This window comes from Falco cherrug, chromosome 19 (assembly GCF_023634085.1).
Source record: "Falco cherrug isolate bFalChe1 chromosome 19, bFalChe1.pri, whole genome shotgun sequence".
Classification (NCBI taxonomy): Eukaryota; Metazoa; Chordata; class Aves; order Falconiformes; family Falconidae; genus Falco; species Falco cherrug.
The window spans coordinates 3,804,028-3,823,875 of NC_073715.1; the positions used below are offsets into that span (position 1 = coordinate 3,804,028).

Genomic DNA, 19,848 nt, shown 5'->3' on the forward strand with positions numbered 1-19,848 from the left:
TATCGATACGGTCTGCAGTGAGCCGAAAACAAACCTGGTTTTGCTAGAAATGCTATTGTGCAATCATCGCATAAAATCTCACCGTTTTTCCCTGGGATTTTCTCTAGGAGGTTTAGCAGGATTTGATTAAGTCTCTCTCTCTGAATATTCCGCCTTTCCTCTGGAGTGCACAGCTGCCTTGTGTCAGAATTGCTTTCTTCCACCTTTTTATCAGTTTCACAGGTCTCACCAGAGACTGCCTCTTTTTCTGGCTCCTCCAGGCTAGGTATCTCGCTTGAACTTTGCTCTTGGTTTCCTAATACATCCTCAATAAGTGGAAGTGAATCTTCTTCTTGGTTTAAGTCTTTAATCTGTGGTTTTGAGCGATCTGTTTTCCAGGACGATCTAGCAGGAAAAGAAGGGTTTAAATACCACAGTCTTTCAGACACTCACCAATTACTAGTGAGCCCAGGACTTCTCAGCAGGGAGAGGGTTTTCTGGAATTTCAGTCACTTGACTTAATACATGCGTTCACACCCACCAGTTCCTACCTACGGGAGGCTACGCTCCTATAACCTTGCTTGCATAACATCAAATGCAGTCCTTGAAAAACAAACTGCATTTTTATTTCCAGTTGTAAAGCTTTTTATTTTCCAAAAGAGCGGAGCTCAGCACTTAACTGATGTTTTTCTGCAATAGTCATGGCTCTTCATGGGTATATTTTTTAAGTCTCGAACAGACCTGAGCGAGTGCAGCGGCCCTGGCTGTTACCACGATGCCAACACCGGGGGTCTGTTCAGGAATCCCACCCCCCTTCGTGCAGGGAGGCTGGGTGCTCTTGTCCTGGGCTCTGCCATCTCCCACGTTTAGCTGCTTTTGCTAACTTCCAAAACGGTTCTGTACTCTTCCTTACACACATTATTAAGGAATGCGAAGGCTGCTTTTATACTGCATCCCGCCCTCACTTGTTCCCCTTTAACTCTTTGAAAGTTTAGAGGATTGCTTTAAATAATTTAAGCTTACTATTTCTGCAGCACCCAGGGGAAACGGGTAGGAAGAAGAGTGGACACTTGACAAACAAACAGGGTTATCTCATCTCTTCCCAACAAGCAATCTGGGAGGTTAAGACTCACCTGCCTCCATTTCTCTTGTAGTTGTCTGGTACATAATGAGGCTGTAACAATAATAAAGATTATGGTTAATACCAAATAAAATTTGCAGTTGAAGAAAGCACTGGTTTATCAAATATTCTGGAAGTATTAATAAGGACCCCCCTAACCGATGCTTTGGAAATGCCAGTGCGTGGCTGGCGTATCTCGCACATCAGATGAACTCAAAGGAGATGGCATAATCAAGCAATAAGGAGAAATTAGAGCCAGACTTATTATCTGATCCTTCCTATCTTCTAAATAAATTTCAAGGCACAGACCATCACGATAAAAATCAACCTTGCTTTCTGCACAGCAGAAGTCTGGAACCACTTCTGCACTCACTACAAAAATCTCTCTGCTTGCAGGCAGAGGAGCGCTTCCTTGCGAAAGATGTGCCAGATCTGATACCTCTGTGCTCAGAGACAAAGCAGTTCTGTGGGAGGACATGCGCAACGCAGAGCTGCTACTTCCACGGAACAGGGGAAAACGAGACAGTGAGACGAACAGATATTCAGATGGAGGACGTTAGGGGAACTGTACTCTCTGATTTTGCTGCCTGTCTGCTCTTTTTTGCATAAGACATCCATTTTCAGTGTTAATTACAGACATGAAGTAAACAGTAGGTCATTTGATAGAGTAGGGAAATGGAAATAGGAAAATACAGCTTTTCTGTCTTGGGAATCACAATTCAACGGTACTGCTGAAAACCATTTCTGAAACAAATTGATTAAGACACAGAGTAATTACACCAAAGGAAAGAAAGCCTGACACAGACAGGGTAACAAACACACGCTGGACTACATTGTGTGATTCTCTAAACCATGCACAATTATTTTACAGCTGCAGAACAACGACCAAAAAGTGAGTTTTAAGATTTCCTTCACTCAGGAGTGAGTTAAATGAAATTAGCATCTAGATTTCAGTCCGAAATCACAATCTCTAAACTTATACACCACCATTCGTTCAACACCTGTTTGCCTTTGAACTGCATATTCTCTGGCCACACTCAATTTTACTTTCCAAGCTTTCTTTCCAGGCAACTTTTAATCCAGACTGTGTATGCTTGTGTGTCAGCTTCTTTCAGTTTACCAAGCTTCATTCATAAACAGAGAGCCAGGGACTTTCCAAAAATATGTCCAGCCTTCTAGTAAAAAGTAAGGAAGCTAAGAGAACAAGCACTTACTGAAAAATCTCTCTTGGGTGTGAGTTTCTTGGGGAAGTGGTCAAAGGCATAGGGCTTGGTGCAGACAGGGTAACGATTCCGGTGGATCTTGTAGAAGAGATGAGCTGATTTATCAAGGCGGTAATCACAAATATATACATCCTGCTCCTTCACCCCTTTTGGCCTCCCTGCGGTTTCAAAACAAAGCATGCAGGAAAAAATGTGAATTAGATTCAAGAGGAAATACACGGTACAGGAGAACAAGACCAAGCCACACGCCGTGTCAGAGCTGTTCAGTGAGATGGCACGCGTTCTTGTCTGTTTTCCTTTACTCAGAATTGCAATAGTGGACACACTGCTGGTTTAATTTAAGAGGAAAACTTGTATAGTCTCATCAAATACTATCCAAACTTTTAGAAAAACTGTACTCAGCTGTCATCACTTTCTCTTCCCTGCCCAACACAATCCCACCCAACTTCTGCCTCTTTAGTACGGGCCCTCTTAAAACAGAAATCACTGTCCTAGTGCTAAAGCAATAGCACTTCCTCAGCTCCAATACCCTGTAAACACTGGCTATGGCCTTTTTACAGCGTTAATTACCCTAGCGTACTTCCCAATTTATTAGAAAGGTGTGTTATATTTAATTTCTCATCCCATGAAGTCTCCTTACCTTTGCAGTAGGTGTACAGGTCAAGAACACAGCACGTTCCCACCACAGCTTCTAAGGGGATAATTTCATACAACGGCACCCGGAAGAGCTCATTGTGATAGAACTTTCGAGAAGGGGAATGATGTGTTTCATGTGGACGGAAGTAATGATGACCAAATGCAAAGCGCTCCTCTCTGTTTGAAGATGTGAAGGTAAGAGAAAGACAGAAACACAAGGGGAGGAAAAAAAAAAAAAAAAAAAAAGACTATTTCTATAAGCCTGTGATACAACTTTACTTAATGCCCTCCACTTAGTTTTGAATTATCTATCTTGCACTTTTGCAATGACTGTGATGAAAAGCGAAGTCACATAAATATTACACGTTCAACTGTATGCCCTCCAGTAAGTGGAAATACTTCTAGGGTGATTTTTACGAACACAGCAGACTTACTGTGCTGCTGTCATTGGGGCATATGCATTTAATCACGTTACAGTGGCTTAGCCAGTCAGTGGTCGTTAGCTGAGCCAATTCAGCTGTCAGGGTGTATTCTCAGCCTATTCCAACAGCGAGGAAAGCACATAAACTTCTACCTTTTATCCACTGCTTAAACCTCCAACCTCAGAAGCTTTTCCTTTGCAGTTGTGGAGCACAAGCAGAGACAAGGGGGAAAAATCATCAAGCCTTTGTGACTGAACCATGTTCAGTCCTGCGTTTTTAAGCCATGGCAAGACTTCCACAAAATTACTGTGTTTTGACAGGTAGGTATATGGAATGTCTCAAATTCAAAAGATGCCTTGAACATACTTCTCATTTTTCCAGAGTTTTTCAATGCGGAAAATATCGAGTTTCTCCCTGTTGATGTGGGACAGCAGCCGATACGACTGCCGGACAGGGTGTCCATCGGGAGTTCTACGGCTGTCTCTCATCAGGTAAACACAATCACCTGGCAATAGGCACAAAATACACACCTGTAAAGAACTTTTCATGAGTCCAGCACACCAAAAAAAGCGGAGTAAATGGTTTCATTAAGACTACTATGACAGAGCTACCTGATGTTGAATCGCAGAGCGATGCAAAACCAGTGCAGAACCCGCAAAAGGAGGAAAGGTTATCTTGATCATTTTCACGAAAACTTTGTAGCAAGAACTAAACGTAACTTGAATTGTATGCCCAGACTGAAAATACTAACATGAAATGAATCAAGATAAATTATGACAGATCGCAGGATATGTAACAAAATAAGTTTTGGTTAGGAAAACGTGTAGAAATTAGTGGTAGTTGCAATGTTTAAAGAATAAATCTTTAAGAGAAAAGATACTTATAGAGAGATTGAGAAAATACATCACCAACCAAGAAGCCCCAAGCCTTTGATTACTCCAGCAGAACTCAAATAAGATGCATATGAAAGCAAAAGAGAACTCAAGAAGGGCTGAACAAAATGACACTCCTGGCAACTAAAAAAAATATTTCCCAAGTGCAACCCCTAAACTTCTATTTATTAATTTCATCCCATGAGCGCATTAACTGTTAATTTCTCTGTTCCGATCTGTGAAATGGCATTAAAAGCACTCCCCCTCCACCCCCAGACCTGACTGCCATTCTTACTTGTATACTGCCCTTTTTTTGTGACAATGACTATCACTTGATAGGGTGAAAATACACTGCACCATTCAAAAAACCTTTCTCCTTTACGGAAAAGTTTTAATCCACGATGGTCACAAAGAACCTGAAGAGTCTCAGAGGGAGAACATGTGGGAAACTCGAAGTATTACTGAAAATACCGCTGGATTTAGTATACAGTATTTAAAACTCAATTCCATCTTTTCTGTTTATCTCACAATGAACAAAAACCTGGGAGGTCCCAAGTTATAAAAAGTTAAGGAAAACTACGCCGGGTAAGATCAAAGGTCATATAGTGTAGTATTCTAGCTGGAAAAGTGGGCAGTAGCAGATGGTTAGGAGGACAAACCACAGGAATAAGGCTCGCACAGGGAAAGCCTTCCCCTGGTGTCCCCTTAGGCTTCCTCCCATCTCTGTTTTACGGACTTTTGGAGCTGAAGGCTATACTGGGCCACTGCGTATAAACAGGCAGCGATTAATCCCTCCTCCAAGAATCTATCTAACCTTTTTGGAACCATTTTGGTACCTCTCCAACTTCCTGTTACAATGCTTTCCATAGTTCAGTTATGGTTTTATAAAAAAAACAGTCCCTATTGTTTAAATATGTTGTCTGCTAATTTCAGTGTTTGTTCCCCAGTTTCTACATTGTTGCACTTCCCTGTGCCACTCTGGATTTCAGACTGTTACCCTTTCACCCTGCAAATCATGTGGGTAGACTTTGTTCACTGAAAAGATGTTTCATAGCTGATGAGGTAAAAACGCTTGTTTTCACAAGTAGTAAGATACTCTTTTTGAGATGGAATGACAAGAACAGTCCATAGCATGCAAGACAGACACATGACGGCACAATTACTTTTTCTATTTTGCCCATAATGATTTCTAGTACTCTGTTTGCCTCTTTGACTCGTGCCAAATATTTCTCTTATGTTTCCATTAAATTGCAATGACTCCAAGAATTTTTTCCCCTAAGCACATACCTACTTTTGTCTACATGCAGTTGTGTTTATTTTCCTTGCATGTACGTTGCTGTTATTTAATTAGCAGGTCTGGTCTCTTTTACTTCCACAGCTTAGTAAAAAGATGCCAGGGAACCACCAAGTACAACGTGGCCCCACGTTCATGAACACCTCAGTTCTGCTCTCCCTTAGCTTACAAACAAATTCAGGATGAAAGTGAAGGATGTGTAATTGTATTTTCATAAATATAATCTCATTTATCAATCTTAAGTATAAAAGATGCTCCTAAGGACTCCTCATAGGCAAAAAATGCTTTAAGGTTTTATGCTGTCACCTGTCACTGTAACAGTGGAATTCCACTGCACTATTAAAAAAATCCTCTGATTTAAACCAGAGATGACATGGGCCAGACATGGGCACTGACATCTGTCTACAAGCACGAAGCCATACCGGGATTCCTATTAAACAAACAGAAGCTGTAGCTGTAGGAAGGGAAGAGATTTATTCTAGCTCGGTTAAGTGAAAAACAGACTGAAGACAGAATGACACAGGCTTGCACGTAAGCTAGCACAGCGCCAGCACTTCAAGGATTCTGTGTGTATTTTCTGGTGATTAGCAAAAACCCTCACCCATTTGATTAGTTCTCCTTGCTATCTGAATAAAAGGTGGGATAATAACATCTTTATTTTACTATGTTAAGGATTACTTTTAAGGAACCCACCTCCCTAATTTATTTAAAAGACTTGCAGAGAAAAAAAGTAAGGTACGTGCTGAGAGCATAAAACCACCTAATTTTGGCTGTTATTTTAAATGAGCTTCTGTACCTCTTCAGTGAGAATAAAGCAACTGTAGTACTTATTGTACCTGACTAAAAAAGGAATATTCAGAAAGAAACATACCCAGATACTCTCCTGCCCTAAGGATCAGGAAGCTTTATTTCAAATTCAAGTTTATCCAGATGTTACTAACTACTGAAATAGCTAACCCTCAGTCTCAAAAAGGAAGTTTGTAATTTGGTGTTTTCTAGGCAGAAATGTGGCTGCTATTGCCGGTGCAGCACAGATAATGATGTATGATAGTTTCTGGCTATATGGGTTTTCCAAGATCCATTTTGATTTCTGTTAATTAACTCACATCTGAGGTAGAACTCCTCGTGCACTCTGCAGGATGTGACAGATCAATTATTCAGATCTATTTGCATAATCTCCTGGTTTTATGTGTTAGGTGATTTTTGCAGAGGAAGCACATCTGTAAACCTCAAGTATTATCAAGAAATTAAAAAAACCAAGTCCTCTAACCAGATGCTGAAGTGCCCTCACTTATTTAGAGGGATTTTATTACAGCCAAGTGTGCGTACTCACACAGTTAAAGCTTTTCAGCCTTGTTCCTCAAAAATGTTGAGTTCTCAAGCTTGGAACTGGAAGCCAAACTAATTCAATGTACAGACACCACCCCCCAGCAGCGAGGGTGGACCGATTTATAAAGGCAGGCAATGGGCTCAAAAGCCCTTTCAGCCTTTACCAGCCTCTTTCTAACACACAACACACAGGGACAATGTCATAGTCTTTGCATAGAGCGACTGCGGGGCTGAAGATCACTGTGGTCTCTTTTGCCTTGAAAACTGGAGATTACATGACCTTGTAGAAACCAGAGGGAGGAAAAACATGGTTCTTCTTCTGTCTCCAAGAAAACTTTCTTCTACTGTTTCCCGGATGCCTTCTATGCCTGTGTGCCTGCATCACAACAATTTCTATAGGCAGGTGTCATGCCTCAGAACTTTTGGCAGAGAACTTGAGACAAGTGATGAAACCACAGATTTTCCCTTTTTCTACTGTAGCTGTGCGTTCCATTGCACCACCTTCTGCTTATATACCTTGCCTGATCTATTCCCTGGAACTGTAGAGGCATTTGGTGCCTAACAGCGGCAGTTTGGTCTCCTTTGTCCTCTGCTGACAGTACGCAGAGTTTAGCCACTTAAGGACTAACATTTCTCTAATTAAAGTCACCAAGATCAGATGAGAGGTAAGTGACTGAAATACGTGCCACAACAAATATTACCTTAATGCTATGAATGACTGGAAGATGCTACAAAACCCAGCTAAAATGTAATCCCTTTTAACAGAAAACATAAAAGCAAGTACCAATATAACCCTAGAAAGTGAGTTACTCTCCAGCAATGAACACAGCAAGAAACAAGAAATGAGAAAACCAAATGGCTGAGCTCTAGAATGAAAATGGAGGACTGAATGCAAATTCTAGAATCCTGCAGAGAGCATAAAGAACACCCTGCTCTTTGACCTTTTTCTTCTTTTTTAAAATTCTCCATTTCCTGAAGACTCTCCCATTCCTCTCTAGCAAACACACCAACTGGTTTTACTCATTCAAGAGCAGTTCTCTTAATTATTATATAGGCTTCTTTCTAACCTTGCATGTATCTGTAGGATGAAATAAAAAAAACCCCAGCATTCAATTAACTAGGATATGTGGCTGTGTAACTGCCTCTGAAAGACTCAGGGCTTTGGAACAATGTCCAGAAAGATACACTTCAGGGAGCAAACAAACAGTAAGCTGGATGTTTTAATGACTGTTCTACACTAAAATACTGAAGGTCTATAGGCTTCTTTACCTTTACTTCCAAATGTTAACTACCAGAAGTTGGCTCAGCATCTTTTTCCGGCCAGCAGGAGAGCCCTATCTGTGCTAGAAGTAATTAATGTTTCCTCATCAACCAGCCTGTGAGAACTCTTACTATGTGTCACTCCCATAACAGCAAAGAGTGCAGCTTTCTGCTTGTAAAAACATAAAAGCATTTTAAACAGGGTGATGCCAGAAATCTCAGTTACGCTCTTATCTGATGGAAATCACACCAGCCACCAGAGTTAGCACATACCTTGGCGTAGCAGCAGATCATCCCGTAATAAGCATATATAATAAACACAGCCAGGCTGGGCATAATGGGGACGAGGAATCATGGGAACCTCCTGGATGAAAAAGAAAAAAGGAAGGAAATTCTGAGATGCCCACCATAATCAGTGCAAAAAGGGGGCTGATATCCTTTTGGAAATAGGCAGAAGTGGACAGAGGAGAACTGACACTTAATGTCATAAATCTAAACCAAGGAATGCAAGAGCTGCTTTAGTTTCTAACTGTAGTAATGAAGAAGAGACTTGTTTTACCCTGTTCACAGACCGAGGTTCACACTGCTCACACAAGTAGTGTTCAACATCAGAATTCACACCCATGCAGTCACAGTGCTGCCAGACCTAGAAAAAGATACATCCCAGTTAGAAATTCCTGTTATAGATTTTATTTACAAATTGCATTTTCTCAAAAAATATTAAGGCAAGCAGGAAAACAAGCTTCCCAAAGAAAATTCAAGATTTTTTTTGAACTATTTCACACTATGTCAGAAGACAGAAGAGATCCCCACGCAACCTTTTGAGTAAAAGCCCAAAATTCCTGAAATTAATTCTGCTTGCCTACAGACAGGAGCTGTTGGCAGTTTCAGGAATGTGCTAGCTCCTCTATATAGAAAAGCAAGTTGCATCTCCTCTGTGAAAACAGAATCACTCAATTCTTTCGGAGAGGAAATTAAGGTCTGAAGAGGTAATTAATGCTACCAGCTACATGCAAACTGCTGGTAAAAGTTCCACGGGTTATGAAGAATACAACAAGAGCACCAGGCTCCATTTTTGTTCCCCCTGCCTCACCATGCACTTTTCACACTGGATCATGAGTCCTTCATCTTTGTAAAGGCCACAAATGCAACGGATCACATCCTCATCCTTCTCATGCCCATTTTCTTTTTCACAGACTGATGTCTCGCTGCTGTCAGCTTCACTTGCTGTTTCTCCCACAATTTCATCAATTTGGGCAGATGCCTCATGGCGAGCATTGTAATATGCTTTCCGTAGCCGGCATACATCACGCCCAGTCGGAGATTTTCTGCCATAGTATTTCTGAATAAAAATAAAACAAAGAAACAAAAAATAGTTTTTTCCAGGTTCCATGTTTTTGGTGCACTCCTCCTGCCTGCATCCACCCTTACACAGGTCTTCACTAAAGCTGTGGCCACAGATGTGGCACACACCTGTCCAACCTCCTCCTTATTCTGAACAGCAGGTCCATGTATCTTACACATGCCACTGAGTAACAAGGTACTTCTTCCAAAAGGAACTGATATTTCTTTAGGTTAGCTGTGTTCTTGACCTTCTATTTGTCTAACCTAAGGCAATCAAAAGGCACTAAGAGTAAGCTGAAGCCCACAAATTACTATCGATGTCTGTTCATCAGAAACGGATCATCACAAGTTCTCTTTCTCTAAAATATTTTTCTCATTACTGGAAGTCAGTAAAAGCATTAAACAAGGGTATATCCCCAATGTCTATGCAACAGCTTTAAGGCCAGAGAGCACCTCACCTCTGCATTCCGGAAGACCTTCAGCATGTCCCCATCAAAAGCTTCCACAGTTTTATAATAGCCAGTCAAGATCTGTTTCTCAATTGTGGCAAGGTCCAACGGGTCAGAAATCTTTTCATAATAGTCTGCATTTCTAAAATGGGAATGTAGGCACAATGTCATTTTCACTAGCAACTCAAAGCTGTGCAAATCCATTATAGAGAACAACGGGTTGCTCTGAGAAGCAAGTACTTACTTTTTCTTTGGGGGTAGGTTCAGGAGGGGAGCTGCAAGAGCCTGCCTGGAGGAATCTGTAACAGGAACACACAGTTTAGCAACATTCACTTGAGTAAAACTTCAAAAGACAAGCAACTAACAACATCCAGCTAGGCTAAAAAAAGGCTCTTCTACTATCTGAGGCACAGGGAATTGAAATGCTTTTGCATTTCTAGAGGTTGGTTTCTGTAATTGGGCTACACGTATTGAAACAGAGGATAGCTTCCTTGCAATTCTGTCAATTGTACAATTTTGCTGAACTACTGAGAAATCAATTTAAAAGGACAGCAACATCTACAGATTCTGGTGACAGAGGAAGGGGTTGAGGATAAAGCGAAGTGATTACTGGTAGCAGGAGAAAGGATAAAAAAAAAAAAAAGGGGGGGAAGGTTGTTTAACATCCTGAAATAAACCCTTTTCCCCCCTAGTATTTTCTATTCAGAGAGTCCATTGTTCCAGAGGCTGAAAAAGTCTCCATGAAGATTTTTTTAGGAGTGTCACCTTCACCTTTATAGGATATGATGCTATCACATATTTCCTTGAAGATTTGTGCTAGGCGGGCAGCACGAGCTACTTCAATATTCTCTTCAGCTGCAGCCAAGCGTCGTGTTCTCACAGAGCGGGAGGTCTGAAGGGCTGAAAACTGGGTCATGAAGACATCTGAAAGAGGGCAAAGAATTATCTCTAAGCAAAAAATTAAAGGTCAAGTTACAGCATTTTTTCCAATACAGCAACTCCACCACCACTGATTAAAATTAGCGTGTTTTCTAAGCTACTACAAAAGGCTTCAGTTTCACATTCTCAAGTCATCTCTCACTGCTTATAGCTCACCTAAATGGTTAAGGTGGTTACCAAAATATTGTCCATTGCAGGAGCAAAACCAGCATGTCACTGAATTTACCCAAAATACCCACTTCCCAGCTTCTCCTATACCTGACAGTGGGCACCAAATCCTGCATGGCTGTGAAGATTATGACCCTACGAACAGTGCTATTTTTGCAGCAGGGTTAATACATCTTCTTGATAGTCATATTTTGTCCCATTCCCATAACTGACTGCATGCCCAAAAGCTTTGTTCTCTAAAGGCCTGAAATCCATCACATTATGAGGGTAAATAACAATTTTCAAAGTCAATGCAACTGCTTCTGGTTTAGGGATACAGAAAGGGAAACCCAGCCCTTCTCTGTAAGGGGCCAATCATAGAATATGTTAAATATTGTCTTCCTCCTCCTCGGAGAAACCACTCCTGATGAAATGCAAGACATGACAACTTCTGCCAGGACCCAAGAGACATGAGGGCTGCAGGGCTGCTGAAGGAACACAAACAAATCCAGCAACCAGACAAATGGTTTATATAGTACTAAATTCTCATTCTGAAGAAAACAGCATTACGTTGTTTTCAGAGGAAACGGCAGAATCCCATAATGCAAACAATACACTGAAACAGTAAGAGCTTCTGTCTTACCCTGCCACGTAAAGATAAGGGCACTGACACACGAATACATACATATATAGGTATTTTGCCTGTATAGCATTCCCTGTATTTATTACAAAACGTGTATGGATCTTGTAGTAACTCTACATTTGATTTATACACAGAGCTTACTTAAACTCTTCATAGCTATGCCATACAAAAGACACTGAGGTGCTGGAGTGTGTTCAAAAAAGGATAATAAAGCTGGTGAAGAGTCTAGAGAACAAGTCTTACGAGGAGCGGCTGAGGGCACTGGGGGTGTTTAGCCTGGAGAAAAGGAGGCTCAGGGGGGACCTTATCGCTCCCTACAGCTGCCTGAAAGATGGCTGGAGGCAGGGGGGTGTCAAGTCTCTTCTCACAAGTAACAAGTGATAGAACAAGAGGAAATGGCCTCGAGTTGTGCCAGGGAGGTTTAGACTGGATATTAGGAAAAATTTCTTCACTGAAAGCATTGGAACAGGCGGCCCAGGGAAGTGGTGGAGTCACCATCCCTGGAGATGTTTAAAAGATGCATAGATGTGGCACTCAGGGACACCGTTTAGCGGTGGACTTGGCAGTGCCAGGTTAACAGTTGGACTCAATGATCTTAAAAGTCTTTTCCAACCTAAACGATTGTATGATTCTGTATAGGTTCTCCAAGTAGCAACCTGAGGAACCTGTGTTGGCCTCACCAGATTTGATGTTGCCATCATCCCGACAGATTCCATTCCAGCGGTTGTACAGCGATGTGGTGTGGATATTGTCACTGACATGCTTCACTTCCTCTTGTTTTTGTCGAATCTTTTCCCAGTTTCGTACCAAAAATACATGGTGTTTTAGCACAAAATTCCTACAGAAATTAGAAAAGCATTCAAGAATCACCTTCTTACTATAAAATCCATTACTTAATGTAGGGAAAAAGACAAGATATTGAGGTACAATTCTGTACCTTCTCTCCTCAGTGGAGAGGAATTCTACCCTAGCTGATTAAAGAACTAAGAACTGCTTACTCAGACCTTTCATGATACCCTATTTTACAGAAAAAAATAATTTTGACATTTGCACAACACTCCATTTCTGAGGAAAATCCCACGGAAATCATCTCTTACCTTTCTCTGTTGGACATGGGCTTCATCTGAAGCTGTGGTGTCAGCCTTGTTGGTGCATTCACACTTTCACTGGGTTCCTCTGGGATGTGGCCCCTCTGGAAAACAGATCATTCTGATAGACAGGAAAAAACCTGTGCCAAGAACTTAGCAAAGCAGAAAAAACAGTTCCTGAGGCAGGACCTGTAGTATTTCATTAGCTATTTCTCTGAGGAGACATACTGTATATTTACAATATACAAATACACAGGTTTTCGGTCTGATGGGACAAACTGATTGCCTATTAAACTTTATTCATGAAAAAAGCTGTCTTTACTACTTACTCGCTTCTTTAGTTTGTGCTTCGACTTCCTTTTCTCTTTTGACCGCCCGGGCCTTCTGTGGGTGCTCACAGGCTGATTGCTTTTGCTTGAAAGTCCATTCATTCGCTGACTTTTACCCCCAATTATTCCTCTGCATTTGTCAAAACCGCATTTGCAGAGTTGCTTGGGGAGGGAAAGAAAGATAAATTATTTTAAATAAACCCCAAAACATTTAGATTATCTCTCCATACTATAAAGAACCTGTTCTGTCAAATACGACCCAATAGGTTTTGTTATTCAACTTTCAACCTTACGGAACTGTTTGTCCTTGGTGAGTTTTTTCAAGGCCTCGCACTGTGATCCTTACCTGCTTTTCAACATTAAACGAATGAAAGTTGTAGTCGTAGGTCAATTCAGTACCAGCAGGCATGTCTTTAAGCGCATACAATCCAATCCGGTAAACACCATTAACAGACCTACAGGGAAAAATACAACAAAATATTCACAATAATTAAAATTATCTTTGTCCACAGTGGAAGTGTTAAGAGACAGGAAGCAACACTTCTGCCCTGCTCTGGATTATGCCTGTTCTTCATTTTTTACTGTTCTGTTTATCTCTTACAACAAACTCTGAAAGCTAAAAAAGTGAATACCATATTCACAAAGAGCAGGCAGCTTTGCTTCAAATACAGAAGCTGCAAACTATAGTGGCCATCACGGCAGTTCTACTGATCAACCACCAAAATTCAGGCCCTCACCCTAAATCAAAAGCTTCCACTGAACATCACACCTTATTTGATGAGATGCACTTAAACGAGCTGCCTCTCCAATTCTTGTACTTCTTTTTTGGCGTTGGATTTTAAAATGTAAAACTTGATTACTATTGCTTAAATCATCTGAGAATCACAAGCTACTCGGCTGTACTGCCACCACAGCTGATTCCTATTACGACCATCTGCTGCTTCACTGCAAGCCCTCCACTACACATTCCTCAGAAGTACTTCCTACTAGTCTGGCACTCAATTTCTTCTGATAACATGGTACTGATAAGACACAGGGTGTGCTGAAATCAGACTACTTCCCTATTTGCCTGCTTTACAAAAATAAAAATAAAAATCCAATTGCCAGAAGGAAAGACTACATACACATACATTATTTTACAGCATTACTTAGGATTCAGACTTTATAGCAGGTTAACAATATGACAAACGACGCTGGATTTGCCTTGCCAGAAAACTTACATCCCACCTCCAAAATGACCAACACCTGCAAAAATTACTTCTCTTGTGCAATGCAAGTATGACAGTAAGTATTATTTACACTGCTCAGCTATTTTTAGATCAGTTTCTCTTAGATGATGTGGTTATCTCTATCTTAGTCACTGGTATACCAGTCTTCCAGTAAACAGAATATATTTTTCTTACCATTTCTGCATCTCACAGTTAGGATTACAGCTGTGGTTGATAAAACGAGCCTCATTGCCCATACGATAACTATCTATCACCATTCCACTGTCTAAATTCAGGCAGTAATGATCACTGTGATTATGGTACTGTTCAATCATCCGGTTCCTAGGAAGCAACACAGGAAAGTTAGTTGTGATTCTGCTTGCTGCTGCAAAGCAAACGGGGAGTAACATAATAATAGCACATTCAAGAATTCTGAGAGAGGGTTTTGAAGAAAAAGCAATTATAATCTTTTATATTTTATAGAACCATACACCTAGAGATGGAGGAAAACCATTATTATACCTATTTTTATAAGTCAAGGCCACTGACAGAGCTTGGATTAGAATTTAGAAATCTGCTCTTCTGGAATGCTCCCTTTTGGGTTCTGCAGATTATTTGTATACAATTCATGTTGATAACCTGTGTATGGAAGAGAAAATGCAGGTATACATATTCTTTGGTGTGTTTATGTACGCACGTGTACAACAATCAGCTTCTTCCTTTCATTATCTGGGATTGGACACAATTTCTGGATTTACATCCATGGATTACAGCTACCTCTTTTTAGCAAGAGAGCAACAGTAACAAGAGTCGGTTGTGTAAGCAGTTAATCTCTGTATGAGAAGATTGCGTTTGTCTTCTGATGTAGCTCTAAGAGTAGCAAGTATGTCTCTCCAACTTCAATTATCCTATGATGCTACGTAGTACAAGACTACAATTCTTTCATTGGTGTTGGTGCTCCCACTTGTTGTTTTTTCATCATACCTATCTGCCAAAGCTCACTTCCCTTCCTGCCCCGTTCTGCCCTTCAGCTGTGTCTTGCACAGTTCAGATCCCACATGGTACTCATAATTATATCAAATTCACATTCACTTGTGGCATTTGGCATTTACAGAGCAGATGTGGCAGATGATGCATTCCAAACGCTAATCATTCCCCTCTATTTGACTGAGAAAAACTTGGTTGATCAAAAAAGCCAAATTCTAAGCCTTCCTCCTGGTGGCTGTGACCAGAAAAGCATTCTTTCCCACTCCCCTTCGTTCCTATCTAAGGATTTCCCAGCAATGATAATAGATACTAAAATCATTTATTGAGCCTTCCATGCTAAAGCAGCAAATAAATATTTCTACCTGAATTCTTGCTCACTAACAACTTCTCCCAGATATTCAATGATAAACTGTCCTGCTTTCAGGGGTTCCTTGGTACGAATACCCCATCCTTTCTCCTCAGCCCGGAACCTTTCCAGACACTGCACCCATTCATGCCTCTGTATCCGCTGGTTACAACACTGTTCACCACAAGGGCAGGTGTTTGGTGAACACTCCGCAAATATCATCCTGAAATAAAAAAACAAAGAAGTTAAAGGAAGGTGAATAGCATACTTTTAGATCTATCATACAAGGAAATAAAAGATCACTCTGTTAAACAAAAGTTATTAAAGAACTAAAATGCTTCTTATTTTCGAGGTGTAATTCACACGAGGATTCAGAGCCTGGCTCTCACTGCTATTCAAAGCGCAAAGTGGAGCTTTCAATGGGACCCTCCTCTGAGCGGGGGAGCGTACGTGCAGCAGAAAGTTACCCTGTATGCTTGTAACAATGACCTTTGTTACTGGGGTTGCATCCTTCTTAAGATATTATTAGGTGATGTGAAATAATACATTTGTTGAAATTGTTTTATCATAGTCAGTCAATCTATTTCTAACCTGTTAAGACAGTCTTCCACACAGCCCTTTCCATTGTCATCATCCGGTTTCTTACAATTGCAGGTAGTCGCCTCATAGCCAGAGAGAGGCTTGACATCCACATACACATCTGGAGAAAAAAAAAAAAACAACAAACCAAACACAAAAACCTAAACCCAAACAGGGAAAAGAATTCTTTCCAGGTGAAAAAACAGAACTATTTTCATCCTACAGTATTTTCATTCTAATTACATAAAGCAAAAAAAGACAAGGTGGAAGCGTCTCTGGTAGGATGAAGAGTATGACAGAAAGGAGGGGTGTCATGGAAATTCCACAGTTAACACATTTTAGTAATAAGATTTTACTTACTAGAACGGATTTTTTTATAAAGTGGGACATCTGGCTTTTTATACAACTAAAAGGAAGAGAAAGAAAATTTTAATACATTACATAAATGCATCTATTATTCAAAAGAATCAGGGAAATTATGTTCTGTACATACATAACAGTTTTGTAATCGTTACTAGAAAATACATCTGCATTCTCCTCTTTAGGCTCAGACTACCTTAGCAAACAGGTCAAAAAATAGTACCTGCATAAGTAGAACTTAGGCTTAGTGAGTTAGCTGAGCAGTTTTGCTAACTATCTGAACAGAGCAATATGGCTAGCAGGACAGGCTATTCTGAACGATGCTGTCCCTTTCAATACTGAAGAGTAATTTAAATCTGCTTTGGAGAAAGCATCTTTAGTGGAATTACCATGTGCTGACCCTTTAAAAAATGAGGAAGAGAAATTCAGGTGCGTATCAAAAAGGTTGGGCTCAATGATCTTAAGGGGCTTTTCCAAGCTAAACCATTCCATGCAAACGTGACTACAGGTAGGAGCCAAGAGAAATGCAGATTCATCTTCCAAGTAAAGAAACTTCCTCTGCTGATGGAGATGACTGGAGGGAAAAGGGGAGCTTAGATCACACGTCCTAACTTCATATATATTCCATTCTTTCAAACAAGCTTTATGGAATAATTTCAAATTATTGCATATTTAACACGCAGGTACTACATTAATAGCCTTCCCTCTGTAACTTCTGTGGCAGACAAACCAAACACCCTACACAGCCATGGTACAAGCAAACTCACTCTGCAAGGGTTTTTGATATTCTAGGTAGATAAGAAAAATATCAAGGAAATAGATGACATATATTTATTATTTATGTAATGCTGAATAGGTAAAAATAGGCAGATGTAAGCCAAAACTGTCCTCAGCTGAAATGTCAACAGCGATCATTACTTTAAGATTAGATTTTGGTGGTATTACAAACAGTAGCTGGAGCCACAACCACCTGGGAATTTGTCTTGCTCATTTACATGCTTAAGTTACATGTTTGAGAGGGCTTTCTTGCTGTAGAGCTGGGGACAGATTTACCCTCCAGCTTAAATCCTGTGTTAAATCACTTGGTGGAAACTTCTCAGAGGGGGGGGGGGGGGGGAAAAAAAAGCGCCTATTTTTAGGTTTGCACATATTTAAAGCTCTTTAAAAAGAATGAGACTGTTAAACGGCTTCTCTTCTTTCCTCAGTATCAAAATTTCAGCTTGCAAGTGAAAAATAAATTCCACTCTGCTGGGATTGATCCAAGAAAAATAAGGCCTGAAATTTCTCAGTGCTGTTGGCAGTACATCTGAATTCTCCTGAGGCGTGTCTAAAACAAGATCATTGCAGAAAGCAGGCACACTACCAAAATAAAAGTCTGCAGCAAAATTAGTGACTTTTTTCAGCAGAAACCCACAGGATTGCTATTTTGCAAGAGACGGAATAATGGGAATTATTCACATTAAATACATATGCAAATCCTTTTTTTCCTCATACAGTGGCAGCAATAAGAATATTCATCAATACACAGGATATACAAACATAGCTTTCATGTAAGAATCCTGCTGTTTTCTTTCTAAGACTTCTGATCATAATCTTGGTAACGCGGTAACTTTATCTTGTACCTGATTGTGTTTCCACTGCCAGAGGATGTCGTAAGGCAGCTGAAAGTCAATTCTCTTTTGTCTGAGATACTTTCCTGAAACAAAAAGGTCTGTAAGTTGCACACATTCATATTCACATATATCCAAGAGCAAAAAAGAGCCGTTCCCAGGCACACCGCCAAATTCTGATAGGGCCTCTCGACGTCTGAAAGTCAAAAAGGCAGAAGAGCAGAATGCTCCCGGAACATTCTGTTTGTCAGTGGCAAGCACAGCGACGAGCCCTCCATGACACTGCCTTCTGCAGCCTACTCCGCTGTTGCAGCCAGGTTTAAAGCTTTACTGACAGCGTGGAAAGCTGCTGTCTTAGCTACAAGCTGCCTGGTGAGGGAGGTGGCAGAGGGGGGCTGCCTTCTGTGCCGAGCGGTAGGGATGCCACTGAACTCCAACAGCCGCAGTTAAACCTTAAGAGCAGTGCCAGGAACCTCAGGTGTTTGCCCAGGAGGGGCCACCGAACGTGAGCTCCTGAAGGGACAACAGCAAATAACTGACACGACCGAATACAACTCTGTGCCTTACAGTACACGGTGGTAACTTCTGTGCAGAAATCTCAAAGTTGACACCTTCTCCTGAGCTTTTCTGTGTATGCATGAATACAATGATTTAGCACAGGGAAGCAAATCTGCATGCACAATTCACGCAAGACGGTAAATCACAGTGTTGTACTCAAAGAAACCAAATTAGTTTTGAAAATAGTATCCCAGCCTGTTCCTACGACCTTTACCAGAAGAGACTTAAGAATGAATTCAGACTTGGCAAACACATGCCTGAATGTTTCAGAAAGACTTCAAGATGATCTCTATTTTCAGCAATAACTGAAAATCATTTTATATAGGAGTTACTGCTTTCATTAAGGGTTCTGTCCATGTTCTAAAATTTACTGTCACCCCTAACCTCTTCCCAAAAGAGGGAAACCGATCCATTACATCCTTTGTTAATATAAGACCTCAGGTCTGACACAAGGGCTAGGTTAGTTCTAGCCAAAATGTTCCCTTATCATTTCGTCAGAATAGTGTGTCACAAAATTGCAGTGAGAAGAGTTACTAAGGATGAGGTGTCGGTCCCATGTCTGATTTTCCCAGCTTTTCTAGATGTTAACAAGTGCCTTTACATTCCTCCAGCAGGTCTGTGGTTTCATGTAAATTCACACACATACCCTCACCACTGGAAAATAAAAATTGTAATGTTTTCCTTACAATTTACTCCCAAATTACTGTTCCATCTTCAATGCTTTATTCATCCATAACAGGTTCCAGGAAAGAGCTAAATCTGCTGGGAATTTGCTTTTACTTCTATGACCTCAGCAGGCAAAACAAAAGGCTCTTTCAGGTGCCCTGGCACCGTGCCTGGAGCGCATGGAAGGTCCCTCCAGCCCTCGTCAAGTGGGCACTGGTGCGGTCATCTGGCAGAGTCCTAAAACTCCTCACTCTGCCCTGCAGCTAAACCACTCTCCAGCTACCTGATACGGGGTAATCAAAGCAGCTTTATCTTCAGTGCAGGAGCTGGTGCGGGTCTGCTAGCACAAACAAATGTGGGGTTGGGGCCTCGTGCAGAGAAAAGAGAACAGGATCGTGGGCACTGCAAACTGAACCCGAGCATCCCGACAGATGGATCGGTCATGCAACAGAGTTAGATG

At 40.9% G+C, this 19,848-nt stretch overlaps 1 protein-coding gene across 5 annotated transcripts in view; it reads right to left on the bottom strand.

The window, feature by feature from the left end:
* Positions 1-19,848, bottom strand: part of ASH1L (ASH1 like histone lysine methyltransferase) — a 64,226-nt gene that overhangs the window by 2,996 nt on the left and 41,382 nt on the right. For 4 of the 5 annotated variants that reach the window (XM_055696552.1, XM_055696551.1, XM_055696549.1 and 1 more), the window contains exons 8-27: positions 18,177-18,250; positions 16,555-16,600; positions 16,207-16,315; positions 15,632-15,838; positions 14,478-14,624; positions 13,421-13,529; positions 13,075-13,236; positions 12,755-12,849; positions 12,338-12,495; positions 10,700-10,852; positions 10,173-10,227; positions 9,938-10,070; positions 9,229-9,477; positions 8,695-8,781; positions 8,409-8,499; positions 3,747-3,885; positions 2,963-3,135; positions 2,314-2,480; positions 1,113-1,153; positions 83-384 (exon numbers count right to left, since the gene is read on the bottom strand). In XM_055696552.1, coding sequence (XP_055552527.1) covers positions 83-384; positions 1,113-1,153; positions 2,314-2,480; positions 2,963-3,135; positions 3,747-3,885; positions 8,409-8,499; positions 8,695-8,781; positions 9,229-9,477; positions 9,938-10,070; positions 10,173-10,227; positions 10,700-10,852; positions 12,338-12,495; positions 12,755-12,849; positions 13,075-13,236; positions 13,421-13,529; positions 14,478-14,624; positions 15,632-15,838; positions 16,207-16,315; positions 16,555-16,600; positions 18,177-18,250 — 2,697 coding nt within the window. Of the gene's footprint in view, positions 1-82; positions 385-1,112; positions 1,154-2,313; positions 2,481-2,962; positions 3,136-3,746; positions 3,911-8,408; positions 8,500-8,694; positions 8,782-9,228; positions 9,478-9,937; positions 10,071-10,172; positions 10,228-10,699; positions 10,853-12,337; positions 12,496-12,754; positions 12,850-13,074; positions 13,237-13,420; positions 13,530-14,477; positions 14,625-15,631; positions 15,839-16,206; positions 16,316-16,554; positions 16,601-18,176; positions 18,251-19,848 lie in introns of those variants that run through there. The other variant, XM_055696550.1, reaches the window with a different exon arrangement.